Here is a 16,613-nt window from a genome sequence, read left to right as displayed (position 1 = left end):
TTTGAGAAACAGCCCTCAGTAAAATGTGGATCAATTCAATGTCACACGTGGTGGGTGCCTAGGACTATGTGCAAAACATTGGGGGCTGGTAGAGGGGCCCAAAGGGGAAAGGCAACTCAATTTAGGAATGATGGAAGAGAAGGTGGAATAATGAATAGGTCAGGGACTAAAAACCTACGTCTCTTGGCCCTTTCTCTGTCTCCAGATTAGTATTGCAATTGAGGATGTGGAAGGGAGGGGGGAATCGTTCATTCTCTCCGTAGAATGAGCCCCGTCTCACTATCTCTAAGTCTCCTCGCCACTGACATTCTATGTCTTAAGGTCCTTTACAGCCCTACATTCTAGATCCTAAGAGAATGGCTCTCGAAAGTTTTTGTTCAAGGCAGGCACGATGTTTTTCTTTGCCATAAGGGAAGAATCACAGTACACTGAATGTTGAAGTTGGCAACGATGAGGGGGAGTTGGGACATTGGAACATGTGCATGTGATTGCAAATGCGAGTTTCATCCCATTCCTGGGAGACCCAGACATGCTACTGCAAGGGTAATTTGGCACACTTAACAAAACCCAATCTGCCTGTGCTATTTGAGAACCTCTATTGAGATCCCTTGGAGCTGGCTCCAGCATTTTCAGCTCTCAGAGCCCTTGCTTCTATGACATTCTGTGTTCTAAGGGCTCTTACATGTTAGCATTATGTCATCACAATAATGACAAGATAAATCAAAAGGGGGGGAAAGATACATTACAAGCTTTGTATTGGCTAACAATATTAACCCAGGATTGATCTCATATGTCAATGAAGGAGGAAGCAAAGTAATAGGAGAGATCCTAGAGAGATGCCATTGAGGCAGTTCATAGAACCTAACTTGGGTTTATGGGGTAAGCATTTTGTCCTTCTTAAGGGACTTCTGGACGCCTCTCTCACTTGTCCTCAGTTAAAATGCAAATATTCAGGGGAGGGATATTAAAAGTAAATCATACTGATTCAATTTGATTGTGTTCAGCACTCATTAGGTGACTCTTAGGTATAAGGTGAGCAGTTAGGTGGCACAGTGGATAAAGCTCGGACTGAAGTCGGGGAGACTCATCCTTCTGAATTCAAATCTGACCTCGGACACTTACTAGCTGTGTGACCCTGGTTAAGTCACTTAACCCTGCTTACCTCAGTTTCTTCATCCATAAAATGAACTGGGAAAGAAAATGGCAAATTACGCCAGTGTCTTTGCCAAGAAAACCCCAAATACCATCACAGGGACACTAGTGAAATAACTGAATAACAATAACAATGTGTGAGGTATTGTACCAGCTTTTGGGGATTCCCTCAAGGCACTTACCATCTAATAGTAGGATGATGATGATAATAATAATAATAATAACTAATATTCATATATCACTTACTATGGGCCAAGCACTTCACAATGATGATCTTATTTGATCTTCCCAACAACCCTGGGTCTGTACTATTATTATTATACCTATTTTACAGATGAGGAAATGAGGTAAAGTGGTTGAATGGATTGCCCACGGTCACAAAACAAGAAACCTGTACTTGGTTCTTCCTGACTCCAGGTCCAGTACTCTGTCCACAGGGTCATTTACACGTCCCACAGACACAAATTAGTATAATACTAGTTATAATTTAATGGGAGTAAGTGCAAGCTCTGGACAAAAAGTACAAGAAAATATGTGTAGAAAGCTTATTTCAATCTGGAGGAATCTGGGAAGGCTATACATAGGAGGGGAAACATTTGTGTAGAAGACCTTTGAGGAAATGAAGGAGTTCAGTAGGAGGACAAGAATGAGAATGACCTTAGTGAATGCAGAGGGGTGAGACAGAATGAGATTGGGGAACAGGATTGTCTAGGTTGATTAGTCTGTCAATGGTGTGAAGGGCAGACTAGGATGACAAGGTAGGTTAGAAACATTTGTAAAGAAATACCAGGCTAAGTAAGGGGTCCGTATTCTATCCTGTAGGCAACAGGAAATTACATGTTAACTAAAAGAATACAGAGGAATCCCTGAACAAGAGAAAGGTAGCTCAAATGTACTATCTACCAGTTGTGTTGCCATTCTGTTATAGGGATGGGGTATTTAGCTGGAGCATTTAAGGAGAGGGGGTCCCTACATTGTCCTATTTGCTTAGAACATACTATCCTTTCCCCTATCTCTAGCTGATGGAAGTTCCACCCTTGCTGTCTTCTCTAGGAAGTCTTCCTTGATGCACCCAGGTGAACCTGAACTCATTCCTCAAATGTCCCACAGCACTTGGTTTACATCTCTCCTTTGCCTTTATCTTATTTTCTTTTGGTTCTTAGTTCTTAGTATATTTGTCTTTTCTCCATTAGGATCTTACCATTATTGACTTCAGACCATCTCTACCAACTTCCTCATTTTTCAGATGAGGAAATTAAAGCCCTAAAGGGGCCTGTGTACTTGTGGTGGTAGGGGTGATGACTTACTCAAAATCACATTGGCAGTAAGTAGGTAGAAAAGCTGGGATTCATGAAATCTAAAATTCCAATGCAGTTTTTTTTGCTATATTCTATTGGAGTATAAGGTCTTTGAGAGCAAGGTCTGTGTTGTAGCTATCTTTATATTCCTAAAACCTTGCATGGAGGAAATATCTATTTATTGAATTTAAATAAGAGGTTAAATGACTCGCCCAAGGTCTCTTAGTAAGCAAGTAGTAGAGCTGGGACTAGAATTCAGACTTCTGTTCTCATGTTCTTTCCATCACATAATGTTCTGCACTCAGCACTATACTATGTGTGCTGAAAAATACAAACACACAGAATGGTACCTTAGGGAAAAAAAAACAACATTGATTTTGGAGTTAGCTTATATGGGTTCACCTCATCTGTGATACTATGTGATGTTGGGCAAGTCAGTTAATTGTTTCATGTCCCTTGCCTGGCTCTCAGGTCCTTTATTTCCAAAATGAGAGGATTGGTCCAGGATGACCTCTGCTATCTCGTTTTGAATTTTTTTATCCTATCCTTACGTTGCTTACTTTTTTTTTCAGAGTAAAGGGAGTGCTAAGGTGGGGGTGAAACTAAAATTATTAACACATCTAGAATGATTATAGAGCCATCATAGATATCATCTGTATGGCAGTGATTCCCATAGTGGGTGCTACCACCTCCTGGTGGGTGCCGCAGAGATCCAGGGAGATGGTGATGGCCACAGGTGCATTTATCTTTCCTATTAATTGCTATTAAAATTAAAAAAAATAATTTCCAGGGGTTTAAGTAATATTTTTTCTGGAAAGGGGGCGGTAGGCCAAAAAAGTTTGGGAACCACTGATCTGTAGGATGCTAGGACTCTGAGCTAAGAGAAAAATGAAAAGTCACCTAATCCAATTGTCTCATTTTACAGATCAGAAGAAGGAAGCTAATAGTGCTCAAATGACTTGCTCAGCTTCGCACAGATAATATGTAACAGAGCTGGAACTCGAATGGAGGGTCTCCCATTCCAATTCCAGACTCAAGTGACAGAGTGAATTATAATTCAGGGTAGAAATATATAGTGAAGACAGTTTGTGTTTTGGAAGTCTGAACCATCAGATTACCAGGCTAAACCAGTATGCCCAGAGACCCTAATGCTATTATTAGGCCAAGTTAAAAAATGGCAGAATGGGAGCTGACATGGGCCCCACAGATATTTCCCTTCACTCCTTGTTACCTAAGTTTATAGGAAATTTCTCAACTTTGGTCCTTTGGAGGCATGATTTAGTTCTCCTAAACAAAACTTTAGCATGTTTGGCAGATACTCTCTCCTTCCCATGGAGCCTTAGCATGCTCCCTCCACTGTCACTGGACACTTTCACATTTAAGCCATTACTCAGGAAGGAGCCAGCTCTAGAAGACATCTTCCAGAAGTGCCCAATTTTAAGTTTGCACCAATGGCAGAGACTGTTCTAGTGAGAAGATCTGGAAAGGCCTCAACCAGATGCTGAATGAAATACTTCTAGGAAGGCTTAATCACTGTAGAGAAAAGCTTCATAGAAGTCAATGGGGTCCCCCACCAGATGAAGTGAGATCTCGCTTTCAGAAAGTGAGATTCCCATCCTTTTGGTGACCTCAAGCTACTGAACCAAGCAAGAACCAAGCAAGCTTCATATGCCTGTTGAAAGCATTTGCACCTCTGAGCACAATGGCCCTCCAACCCTGTTATATTTCAAGGTAGCAGGGTGTAATAGGCAATTTGACAGACCCAAATTGAATGACAACAGACTGTTCCTCCAGTCTCTTTAAAAGCAGCAGGTTAGGGGAGAGGAAGAAAGAGACTCCTGTAACAACTCTATTCAGTCATATGAGTTCAAGTCCATCTCACTGATTCAAAGCCAGAACATTATGCTCTGCTCAGATTTACCCCTTTACCTTCACCCCAAAAGTCTTTCCTGGAATGCCAGAAACTGGTTCTGTCAACTCTGCAGAGAACCTGACAGCAGATTTTACTAAGTGACTTGGGATTCCACAGAAAGAAAGGTATTTGTTTTGACAAAGTGAGAATACAGCAATTGTTTATTCTCAGTAGTACTTAATTATATCCTAAGAAAGATATGGTTAGTTCAAAATTCAGCAGTCTAGTGGATTCAGAAATCTATCCAGTCTTCCCATGAAGTGAAATATTGATTTGAACATTTTTCCATGAGCTTGTGAGGTTGGAATCAATTGCCTATGCTATACCTGTCTGACCTTCTTTCATCCTAACACTGAAAGCTACTATTTAAGACCCTAATTGGCTCTTTATTTGAACAATACTGAGGATGCCCTCCTGACAAAGGGAGCTAGAGTTAGAATTTAGGATCTCTCATGGGTTGGGGACTTCTTAGGACTATTCGAGTCTACATACCCAGGTTGAAGGCTAAAGAAATTGACTTTGACTTTTGCCCTTTAGCACAATAGATCTGGACCAGATTCTCATGACCGATGCCAGCTGAACCTAAAAGTGGATGGAGCCACTAAGCCTGAAAGTGTGAATGAAAGGGCAGGAGGGGAGAAGAAGCCTAGAACAGACAGCCACCTTCTCCATGAGACCTTCTCTAGCTTGCCTCAACTTTAATTGTTCTCTTTGTCTTTGAATCTCTTCTAACATTTTGCTTGGACTTCTCCTATGTATTTACTATGGAGGTATAGACTGCATGTGGGATTTCATTGATGTTGGAACTCCTGGATCTACCAATACAGGTTGGACCTTCTCTAAAACTTATACTGTTAAAGAGCCCACTGCAGTGGGCTGCCCAGCATCAAGTAGTATATGTCTGAAGCAGGCCTTGAATGCTGATCTCTGTGGCTGTGAGGTCAGGTTTTTACCTGCTCTACCATACTCTCCACATAATTACCATTCTATTCTCTATTCTCTATTCTATTCTATTCAATTCTGTTCTATTCTACTGCCATATAACCTTTCTGTGAATTTGCCTTACTTTCCCAACTGGAGTGAAAGCTCCTTGAGGGCGAAACTCACATCTTATTCACTGTTGTAGTCTCACCATCTCTAACACACTTCTTGGTGCACAAATATTTTGTACAGAGCAGGCTTATCCTTCAGGTTTGTTGAGTTGAAAAAACTGGCCCATGCTCATGATCTATTCTTGTCCTCTGATTCTACCTATGTTTGTTCAAGCTGAGACGTAGGGTATGACTCAGTTGTTATTAGAAATTTCAAAGCATCTTATATGTCCAAAGCTCTTTTAAGAAAATAATAAACTTTTAAGAAAATCAGAAACATAAACATTAAGAAAAACATAAACATTTAAGGAAATCATAAACAATTTCCTCCTCCATGGGTGGGGGGTGGGGCTAAGTCACTGAAGTCCCTGGCCCCAAAGCAGTTTAGGGATTTGCTCACTAACATCTTAAACTCTTCGTGAAACTCAGTGTTTCCTTTTATTGCCATTAGACTGCGAGCTCCTTAAGGACAGGTGCCATTTCTTAATAAAAATTTGCATCGCCTACAGAGAGTCCCATAATGTCCCATACAACATAAGGGACTTAAAAATGTTTGTTGATTGAATGAATGGATAACAGCCCTCTAGTTTCTTGTCTGGGAATTAGCTAGTGATGAGTCTATACCTGCTCTGGAAAAATTCCTTAAAAGAAAGAAACAAAACTCTCTAGAGAGAATCTCCTTTTGGTACTTCGAGGCATTCTTCTATGATTCTTGCTCAAATTAAAACACCAGCAGCCTACTGGTAACTGCTGGATTCTGTTTATGCCACACTCCCGCAGATCCTCATTCCAAACAGCCTGTATTTTAACTTCCTGCATCACTGGCCAGGCATCATTGGCCACGCACCAGCCTTCCTGGCCCTACTGAACACATCAGCAGGGTCATCTCTGAACACGGAGGACAACAACAGATAGACAGAGAACATGCCCGGCTGTCACCCCTTTTCCAGGGTAGACTTGTCAGGCTCCCTGCTCCTCTGCTGTCGGCTTTCTTTCTCTTGTGTTTGGGGAGGGCGGAGAGGTGGGGGAGCCTTTAAGCTGACACCAGGAAGCCAGTGGGGAATTTCAGGTGGTGGATCGCCCTGGGGGCCTGCGTTTGGTCATGGCCAAACATTTGAGCCAGAGGAAAGAAAGGAGGGAAGGATTCTCTCCAACTTAGCTGAAGGAGGAGGCCTCCTGTTGTGCTCTTCTGAAAAGAATCAAGGCCCCTATTTCTTATTTAAAATGAGAAATTCAAAGCAAGCCTTTTGGGGCAGCCACCATAGACCCACAGAAGGGAATACTAGTAGAATAGAAAAACGAATGCACCAACTTTAGCTGTAGGACTAGAGTCAAAAAGCAGTTTGAGTAAACTTGTAATTTTAGGGGGGAAATTACCGGGGGGCAATGAAGTGCTGTAGAATGAAGAATGAAGACTTAAGTCCCCCAAGGCCCAGGAATGCGGAACTTGGCTGCCTCTAGAGTTAGGGGCCCCCTTTTGATTTTGGAAGACAATGCCAGCTTTATGACTGAAACCATAGCTTTACCCATTTGTAACAGCATTACTGTAATTCCATACTCTGGACCAGTCAGATATATGAAACCCTTTCAGACCAAATCTGGAGGCCCTGGCTATGTATTTTGCATAAAAAGCTCTACTTTCCCCCCCCCCACTTCTAATGCAAAATCAGATTTGACACTCTATGCCACGATACAGGTTACACATTCCGGGGAGGACTTTGAAAGGCTTTGCAAGTGTTTGCATTATAGGTGCGACATTATGGTACTTAGTGCTGAGTTTATTCAGGAGCTTATAAACACGGCTTTTCCCAGGAGGGAAGGCTGACTCTGAACGGGGGAAGGGAGCAGGGAGAGTGGGGGAGATTCCTGGATTGAAATCAAGCTTTAGAGAAATCGGTAACAGTGAATTAGAAACCAGAGAAAACAAAAAGGAGAGAGTGCCAAAACATTTTATGAAATGGGAACATTTCTATCCTTTGAATAATTAATTCAGGGAGTCACACAAACAAGGAAAGAAAGCGAACTGCTTGCAAACTCTGGCTTTTCTTTGTTGTAATAAGAAAAACAGTAGCACCACCACTCCCTGCCCCCCAAAACTTGATGTTTCTGTGGCATGCCTACCTGGTACCAGATCTCCTTTTGTTTCTTTGGACTTAAGATTCCTATAGTCTTTGAATGTTACTCATGACAATGACCAGAAAGCACTATTGCTCTTACCCTGAGGTAGTTGAGGGTGAAGTTAGTCAGTCCCATTCGGGTGATGTTTTTGGACAGCTGCTCCAGCACCTGAGGGTCTTGTGCCTGGAGTGAAGGAGAGGGAGAGAGGGAGAGAAGAGACAAAGAGAGACAGAGAGAGAGAGAGACAGAGAGACAGAGAGAGAGAGAAAAAGAGAGAGAGACAGACAGAGATAGAGACAGAGACAGAGAGACAGAAAGATAGACAGAGACAGAGAGACAAAGAGATAGACAGAGACAGAAGAGACAGAGAAAGAAAGGGAGAGGGAGAGAGAGACAGAAGAGAGAGAGGGAGAAAGAGAGAGACAGAAGAGACAGAGAGAGAAAAAGAGAGGGGGAGAGAGAGAGAGAGAGAGACAGAGACAGAGACAGAGAGAAAGAGGCAGAGAGAGACAGAAAGAGGCAGAGAGAGAAAGAGAAAGAGGCAGAGACAAAGAGACAGAGACAGACAGAGACAGACAGAGAGACAGAAGAGACAGAGAGAGAAAGAGGGAGAGGGAGAGATATCAGTTATTTCTTTCCATGTGAATCAAAGGACTCCTAAGCTAGACAGAATTGGAGTATAGAGGAAACTGCTTTGGACCAGGGACTTCAGTTATGCAGTCCTCCAATGGGACTGGACTCAAAGGATCTGGGTTACAATCTCAACTCTGGTACTTACCACCCAGGTGACCATAGGAGGGTCACAGACCTCAGTTTCCTCAGATGGATCTTTAAGTTACTTTAGCTCTAACTCTGTGATGCCATGATCCTTTTTTTATAGATAAGGAGGGTAGGGAAGGGAATATGCATTTTTATAGTTCTATAAATATGACTACGTGCCAGGCGCTGTGCTAAAAAAATTTTGACATTTTATCCTCACAAGGTGCTATGATTATTCCCATTTTATAGTTGAGGAAGCTGAGGCAATTAGAGGTTAGGTGACCATCCAATAGTACATGGCCAATTAAATGCCTGAGGCTAGATTTGAACTCTGACTTCTAGACCAGTAAGATATAGGATACCCTCTAGGTCACCCACTGTTTCTGGTGACAGGCAACTGAAGCCCTTATTGGGAAGTGAAAAAGCCTTAGAGAACTCTGATTTGAAGTTACATAGTCCCTTTTTCTCCCTTTTTGCTTCAATATTATGTTAATATTTTTAATATTTAAAGACAGCTTTCCGTAATATATAGTGACTAATTGACCTCCATTCTTCAAGCTCCAGCATAAACAGATACTGAACTGACATTCACACAATTCTGATTTGGGGGGAAAATAGCATGTAGCCTTGAGTGAAATGTTCCTTTCTCACCATCTTTAAGCACTAGGTCATTATGGCCTGCCAGGGAACAGACAGATGATTGGATGCAATTCTAAAAGAAAATGTCTCCAGATTTGGCAGAGACATATGTTTTCGGACCATGCTATGTTTCATTTCTTGGTGATGGTGTTTGTTAACAGCTTGGAGTTAAATTCTGTATTTGAAAACTTTGTAACTGCCATGAAACATTTAAAAAAAAACCTGACTCTCCTCCCCACTGAATCAGTTCTGGAAATAGGCAATTGTCTACTGTTTTCATTTCATAGAACTTTTTTTAAACCCTTACCTTCCATCTTAGAATCAATACTGCGTATTGGTTCTGAGGCAGAAGAGTGATAAGGGCTAGGCACTGGGGCTAAGTGACTTGCCCAGGGTCACACAGCTAAGGAAGTGTCTGAGGTCAGATTTGAACCCAGGACCTCCTATCTCTAAGCCTGGCTCTCAATCCACTGAGTCATCCAGCTGCCTCCCATTTCCTAGAATGTTAAGGAGACTCATCCAATCCTCTCAAATGTCATTCCATTTTAGAGCAAAGATGTTGAAATTTGAAGCTCAGTCCAAATGCTCTGTCTGATGGTGGTTGTGATCTTGGTCTAAGGCGGATTTGTCTGAACCTTTCTTTGTGATTTGGATTTTTTAGACAGTCTAGTGAAGCCAGTGGTGGATCTTTCTCAGAATGACATTTATAAATGCTTAAAACAAAACACACAGGATTACAAAGGGAAACAAGCCTGCTGAAAGGCAGTCACATCAGAATCTCTGACCAAAAAAAAAAATTACAAATCAAGTTCATGGACCTCAGGTTAAGAAGCTCTTTAAAAAAATCTTGATTTTGGTCTCTGAAATACTTTATGAACTCTAATTTAGGGGAGGCTTTGAGCTAAAGATTCAGTGGTTGTGAATGACTCCTACTTGGCCAGGTTCTCTCCCTTATCTTTAAAGATCTCTCTAGGCTGGTATGTCAAAGCTCCCGGCACATAGTACATGTTTACTAAATATCTGTTGATTTAACTTGATTTGATTTGTAGAAGGATGAAACAAAGAGAATGAAGGCATATTTCGTTCCAACACTGCAGCATCATGTGAAAATGCTTGCCTCGGGATGACCTGGCCTCAAGTTTCATGAGAGTTTTTTAATAAAATCTATAAAATATTTTGCTTACTCTTTCCATTTCTTTTTCATTTATAGATAAGAGGTTTATTAGCCCAACTAGGGCAGACCATGATAATGAATGATGGAAATGGAATTTAGGATGAAGGGAAAAGAAAGGTTGACCAGGGGCAATCTCGTTCCTAAGTTTCAAATGCCAGAGTTCAGGACAAACCTAAAGAGAGAGCCACAGAAACAGAAGCAGGAGGATTGGGCTTGTGAAGTCAATTGGGCCAGGGCAAACCTAAATATTTACAGTTAATTGCTTAAGGTGTGAAAACTAGTGGAGTTCTTTAGGAAACATAATCTCAGCTCTTCACATTAGGTCAAGTGAAAAAAGGATTACTTACATGCATGGCTAGGATGCTTCGTGGGACTAATTCTCTGTATTGTCTAATGGTAAAGTGCCATGTTTTTATTCTCATAAGATCATCAAAAGTAAACTCCAAAATCAGGCGCCCTTCCGTGCATACCTGGAACAAACAAACAACAAAGGTGTTTTCCAAGACAGTTTCAGAGTTTCCTTTGTCCACTTAACATTTTTAAGTGGTTCTTCCGGTGGAAAGATACTGGAATTATTTGGGAAAAATTAAAAAGTAATTCATTTGCCATTATGTCCCTTTGGAATCTGCCAAGCCCAGTGCTCTGCCCCAACAGCCAAAGCTCTTCTGTCTAGATAGAGAACAGTCAGATTACTTCACAGTTGAAGTATTAGTGATTTAAAAGCATTATACTCCTCTGCCTCAATGTATTTGCATTTTAAAAGAGGATTCCTAGAGAAGGGAATGCTTAACCAAAAGGACTAATTCTCAAGAAATTCAGCAGTTGGGCAGAAGAAAGATATCTTGAGCCAGTAGCCATCTCAGTGCCCCCTTAAATCACACTTCATAGTTAATTGCCTATTCTGTCTATGCCAACAGCCCACCTTAGAGGACAATTTCATCTTTCTAAGAGAAAAATATATTGTCAATGAAATATTAGAATTTCCTGGATTTTTTTCCTTTGATAGAGCAGTAGGTATACTTTCGGTCTCATAGGGTTCCAATATTCAAACTATTTTTATCCTGCCATTCCTTTTTTTCCCTTTTCCTGCTCCTAGGTAATGGCCTTAACCCTTCCAAACATATAACTTTGTTATGCAAATTTGAAAGTCAGCTTCCATGATGCTTCCTTCACCCACATTTTAGCTATATTGCTAAGAAGTGGTAGAAGCAATGACACTGGTTGAGTTAAAATAATTCGAGGTAATGTAGCATTTCACAGTTCAACTGGACAAAAAAAAAAAAAAACGGAAATAGATATGTGGTCATTGGTAACCAGTGAAGTTGGATGGCCAAGAAAAATGTTCAGATGAAAACTAACTGGCTGGGACAAAAGTCTGGATGATTCCTAGAAATACCATCCCTTATGTTGAGAGACGCTGTAAATCTCATCTTTTCTGTTCAAAAACTTTGGTGGTTAAATGGATGAGGAGCTGCATTTTCTTAACCAGAGATTAAATTTTAGCAGAATAACCAGACTACAAACTCCTGGAAACAGGGTTCATGTTTTAGTCAACTTTCTCCTCCAGTACCCGTCACAGCCCAAATGCACACAGCTGAAATAGAATAAGTGCTTTCGAACCCTGACCCAGCATAATGGAAAAATAGTACAGATATTCAGATTGGGGCCCATGAAAATAATATTCTCATATTACTTATTTTGAAAGTCATCCCCAAAGCACTATAAGATTATTATTGATATTCCAAGCGAAAACCTCTCAAGGGGTTCCAATTAGCAGCATCCCTGGGCAATTTTAGGCAGTAAAACAATGTGACCCTTATTTCTTGTTTAGTTGGTCTTTAGAACCCTATTTCTGGGATGCAAGCCAGTGGAGGCTGAGCCTGAGAAGATGGGGATAGGCTGGGGTGTTCTGGAGGGTGTGAAGAACATTGCTTCTCCAGTGCCCCAACTGGCTTATCCCCAGAGCTTCATTAGCAATGGAAATGATTTACCCGAGGTTTTCAAAAGAGTTGCATGGGGATTAAGCCACACAATTCCCACTAGGGTGTTAGTGTGACAGAAGGAACCTGTGGTGAGGGGTATAACAAAAGGGTGGGAGCCAAAGCAGGCAGCAATTAGTGAAATGTCTTTACAAAATAAAGCACAGACATTTGGATGGTATAATCCTCTATTTTAAAGAGAAGGGATTACCGGAAGTTTAAACAAATATTAGAGGAGTTAAATGTCATACTATATTATCTGTTTGTTAGGCTGTTTAGGAACAACCCTAAACCCACCCTAGTCTAGATCCTGGTTTATTTTCAACTAGAAGCAAATTTCATGTGTAATGCCTCTGTGTCACCTTTCTGATAAATTACTCAATTGGTGAACAGTAGGGTCAAGTTAAATTGTGTTCTCTATTTGCTCTGACATAGCAAAGGAGTTGGGGGTCCTTCTTGCAGTCCAAATACAGACTCACACAATAGAGGGCTGCAACAAGTCTCTCCAGGATTTACTCTAGTCACAGACAAGCTTTGCACATTTTCATGATGGACAATCAGTGGGATGGAAATTCTCAAATTTGAATTTGAGCCAAATATCTTTTCCCTGGGGAGTGGGAGGGAAATAAGAAAATTGCCTGGATCAGAAGAAGATCTGAACCTTTCAATTTGTTTATAATAAGGCCAAAGATATGTGTGACTGTCCTGCTTCTCTCCTGTAATCTTGCCTGTGAAAACCCCTCAGAGGTGCCAAGACAACTCTAGACCTCTTTTCATGATACTAAAGGAAACGGAGCACTTGGGGGATTTATTTTATATGCAATAATCACCAAATGGAATAGAGACAACTAGGAAGAATATGCACCTCGCGGGGAGATGGCAAAAATGGGGTTGCTTAAAAAGAGGAAATCCATCCCCCTCCTTCAGAAAAATTCTGTACATTGCTCTTAATCAATCTAATTAATGTAGCTTTTCATCTAAAGTTGATCCCCCCCATCCCATTTTTCAGGCTGCCTTTTACTTAGAATCCAAAATCAAAAGGGTCCCCAATTAAGAAAACATTTTCTGTTGTGCTGAATTCATGTTACCGCACTGTGAGCTCTGACATTTTGTTTCTGTGGTAACCAAAATCAGCTGATTAGTTGGCATGGCAACAGAAAAGATGTAATCCCAGCAGACACACTCTAATCAATGCCCCCAGCACAGATGGTCTCCGGAGGATCAACAAGAAAGAGGCTGCAGGCATTCAGCATATCACGTGCTAGCTTGAGACTAGGCCAGGAACAAGAGAACTAAAAAAGAACATTTCTCAAACTAACCGGTAGCTTTTTAACCTCTTCCTCTCTGGCACTAATTGTAGGATGCGGTTGAGCTTCATGTTCAGGGAAAACAAAAACTTCTACAGGGCTCTTCAGCAAGGAAATGCCGACTTTCCACGGGGCTGTGTCCAATGCACACGTCTGCACATATATGTGTATCACATGCATGCATGTTGCAGAAGGAATATAAGCACACATGCTCAGCAAATGTATGCAGCACATGTATATAATATTTAGATATCTAGAATAACTATATTGATATGCATGTATATGTTACATGTATATTACATGTGTATATTGCACATGCATGTATGTATCAGGGTGGGCATATAATATAAATTGGGGTATGAACATGTACATTCAAATATACATCATGTATGTATTTGCACATGTATGCATCTTATAGCCTTTCAAGCTTAATTCACATAATAGGTAATTCTTGAATATTTTAAAATTATTTTAGTTTAAAAGTAATAGAAAACTCATTTGTATCATTCTGAGCTACTGCATTGTCCCTGCTACATCTCTACATTAAATACATATTAAGATCTTCACAGTCACTCATAAAACACCTTAGCTATCCGGTAGCCAAGAAACACACAGAGTGGATGCAGGCACTGTCCATGATAAGAAAGGATGATTAAATCCCCTTCCATATATATGGCAGGATTTCAAATGAGGGAATCGGCATATATACTACCTTAATGGGAACTTCCTGCAGTGCTGAACACTGGAAAATTAATATCATTAATATTTCTAATAAAGAAAAACAAAAAGTAGAGTCCACAGAGTGGCAAGGAATAGGTTTTTTGCATGGCAAAAATCTATGCCTAATAAGTGCTAAAGACGGTCAGCAGTCTCTAATTCTGATTTTAATGCCTGAAGACTAAAAAGCAAATTCATCTAGCAGAAAAGTCCAGGCACATTGGCATCAGGCAGTACAGGCATACTCATTTAGATTTTGGATTTCCTTGCTTCTAAAAACCTTAAGGAGGATACTGAGGATAATAATAATAATCCACTTGTAGTTTTCTTTCCAGTTTTTCAAAAGCATATATATATATATATATGCGTATATATATATATGTATAAAATACTTTATTACACATATTGAAAAAACAATTTTAAATTTATCTATAACCTATAATGTGACTATGATCAGGAAATTGGAAAATGTGCACTGTGCATTGGGGAGTTATGAACTGGATCATAGCGGATTAGGGCTGCTGTGGGTTCTCAAGTCACCAGTTGACCAGATTTTCCTAAGAGTTCCTGGGAACTACTGGGTCAAAAGCTATTTGGGGAATTGCCCTTTATTGATAGTTTAAATCAGAACAATAGGGATGCTGCCCAAACACAATTTGCTTAGTAATGTCAGTGATGTTAATAGCCTATAGGAATATTTCTTTACATAAATTTCTGCTTCCACAATTCCCTCTTTGGAAATGAAGTAACAGCTACTAGGCTAATTCTTTTTTTTTCCCTCACCACACTGAAAGGTCATTAGTCCATAGTTTTATGCTAATCACCCATAACGTTTTATTACAGGAGGCTGTTACTTTTCTCCCATTCTCCCAGCACAGTTGAAAAATTTGAAAGATTCTTTAGGCAGTTCTGCAACCCCTCAAAAGCAAATGAATCTTCATAATTCATAAAAAATAAATGTGTATGATTAGCTTCTAGAGTAAGACCTCATAGGAAAGTGGTATTTTTCATCACAGTATGGAAGTATTCATTATAGCTACTAGTTCTATTCCTTGCCAGTGTATAGGACAATGGGTACACCAAATAATTTATGCTGAGGTGAATGTTCTCATGCCAAGTCAGCATGAGAGTCCCCAAAGTAATTGCCCTAGCCTCTTGGGCACAAGACTCACTAACCACCATGGATTGGAAATGGAACAGTTCAAATATTCTCTGCCCAACAGCAGTGGAGAGGAACCTGTGAATGGGCACTGAATTTCCAAAGCTTTAGTGAGAATGGGAAACCCAGTTCATTAATTTGGAAGTGCATCACTAATGTTGAGGATATAAAGGGTTTTTTTTTGTTTTTTGTGTTTTTTTGTGTTGTTTTTTTTTTTACCATATCTGTGTATTTATCATTGTAGGGAACACTCGTTGAGTCTATTGATACAGATCAACCACTCATCTGTTAAAGTCTGGCTTAGGGAAACAGAGAGGTCAAATAACCCACCAATGTCCCCTCTCCCATATGGGTAAGGTTCAGGATTTGTAACCGTATCTTTTCCATTCTGTGGCTAGTCTACTATTTATTTCAATAAATTCAAGAAAATTCAAGAAAACCCCTCCCAAGTTTTTCTTTCTGTCATTTTTTCTTTAAAAAAAAATAACAGATTGTGGGTGTCTATTGAATTAGCAATCATCTCAAAATAAGGAAGGCATAAAAGAATATGACAGTTTACAAGCAGAAAATGCCAACTTTTCTAGACATTGAAAAGTCCTTTTCTCTGGATAGAGGCTCCTAATATGAATCAAAGGAGCCAATAAGAATGATAGAATAGGGAAATGAAATAGGACCTTGATAAGTATTAATAGTCATCAAACAAATTGATTCCTGTCCATGAAACCAAAACCTTTCCCAAGCACTCAGTTGCTCTCACATCCAGTAGGAAGGAGCTCTATCTCTTACAAACAAATCTCTTGCCACAGCCCTCAAAATAGGAGGATGCAGTGACACGTAATCCATTGTTCTCGTACCTTTCCTCTATTTAGGATACATATTGATGATGCCGGCTCTCATAAAACCAATGGCATCCAACTATTCATTTTTACATTCCCATAGCATTCCCTATGGCTTCCCATGCTCCCGATTAGCATCACAAAGTCCTACTCTACAAACCAAGCTAGAGAAGACATTTCATAGATCTGTTGACACCTTCCATTTAAGGTATTTGTTGTCTGTCCTCCTTTAAAAGCACAAACCAAATGCTGCTTCTTCCATAAAACCTTCCACTGCCACTCAGAACTCAAGTACTATTTTATTTTGTACTTCTTTGCTAGACTTAACAGTCACTCAGTTTATTATTATTACCTGTAGCTTACCATGTGCTTTGTAAATGCTTGTGAATTGACTGATAGGTGGTGTCTTATGCCCTTATTAAAGTATAAGTATCATTGGAATTTTAGCTAAACTTTGCACCCCTCTCTCTCA

General features: G+C 40.2%; 1 protein-coding gene across 6 annotated transcripts in view; it reads right to left on the bottom strand.

The window, feature by feature from the left end:
* The window catches only part of LDB2 (LIM domain binding 2), a 391,147-nt gene that overhangs the window by 81,372 nt on the left and 293,162 nt on the right, over positions 1–16,613 (bottom strand). For all 6 annotated transcript variants that reach the window (XM_044680969.1, XM_044680971.1, XM_044680970.1 and 3 more), the window contains exons 4-5: positions 10,491–10,613; positions 7,671–7,754 (exon numbers count right to left, since the gene is read on the bottom strand). In XM_044680969.1, coding sequence (XP_044536904.1) covers positions 7,671–7,754; positions 10,491–10,613 — 207 coding nt within the window. The remainder of the gene's footprint in view (positions 1–7,670; positions 7,755–10,490; positions 10,614–16,613) is intronic.

Source organism: Gracilinanus agilis, chromosome 6 (genome assembly GCF_016433145.1).
Source record: "Gracilinanus agilis isolate LMUSP501 chromosome 6, AgileGrace, whole genome shotgun sequence".
In the NCBI taxonomy this organism is placed as follows: Eukaryota; Metazoa; Chordata; class Mammalia; order Didelphimorphia; family Didelphidae; genus Gracilinanus; species Gracilinanus agilis.
This window is presented reverse-complemented; position numbering and strand designations above follow the sequence as displayed.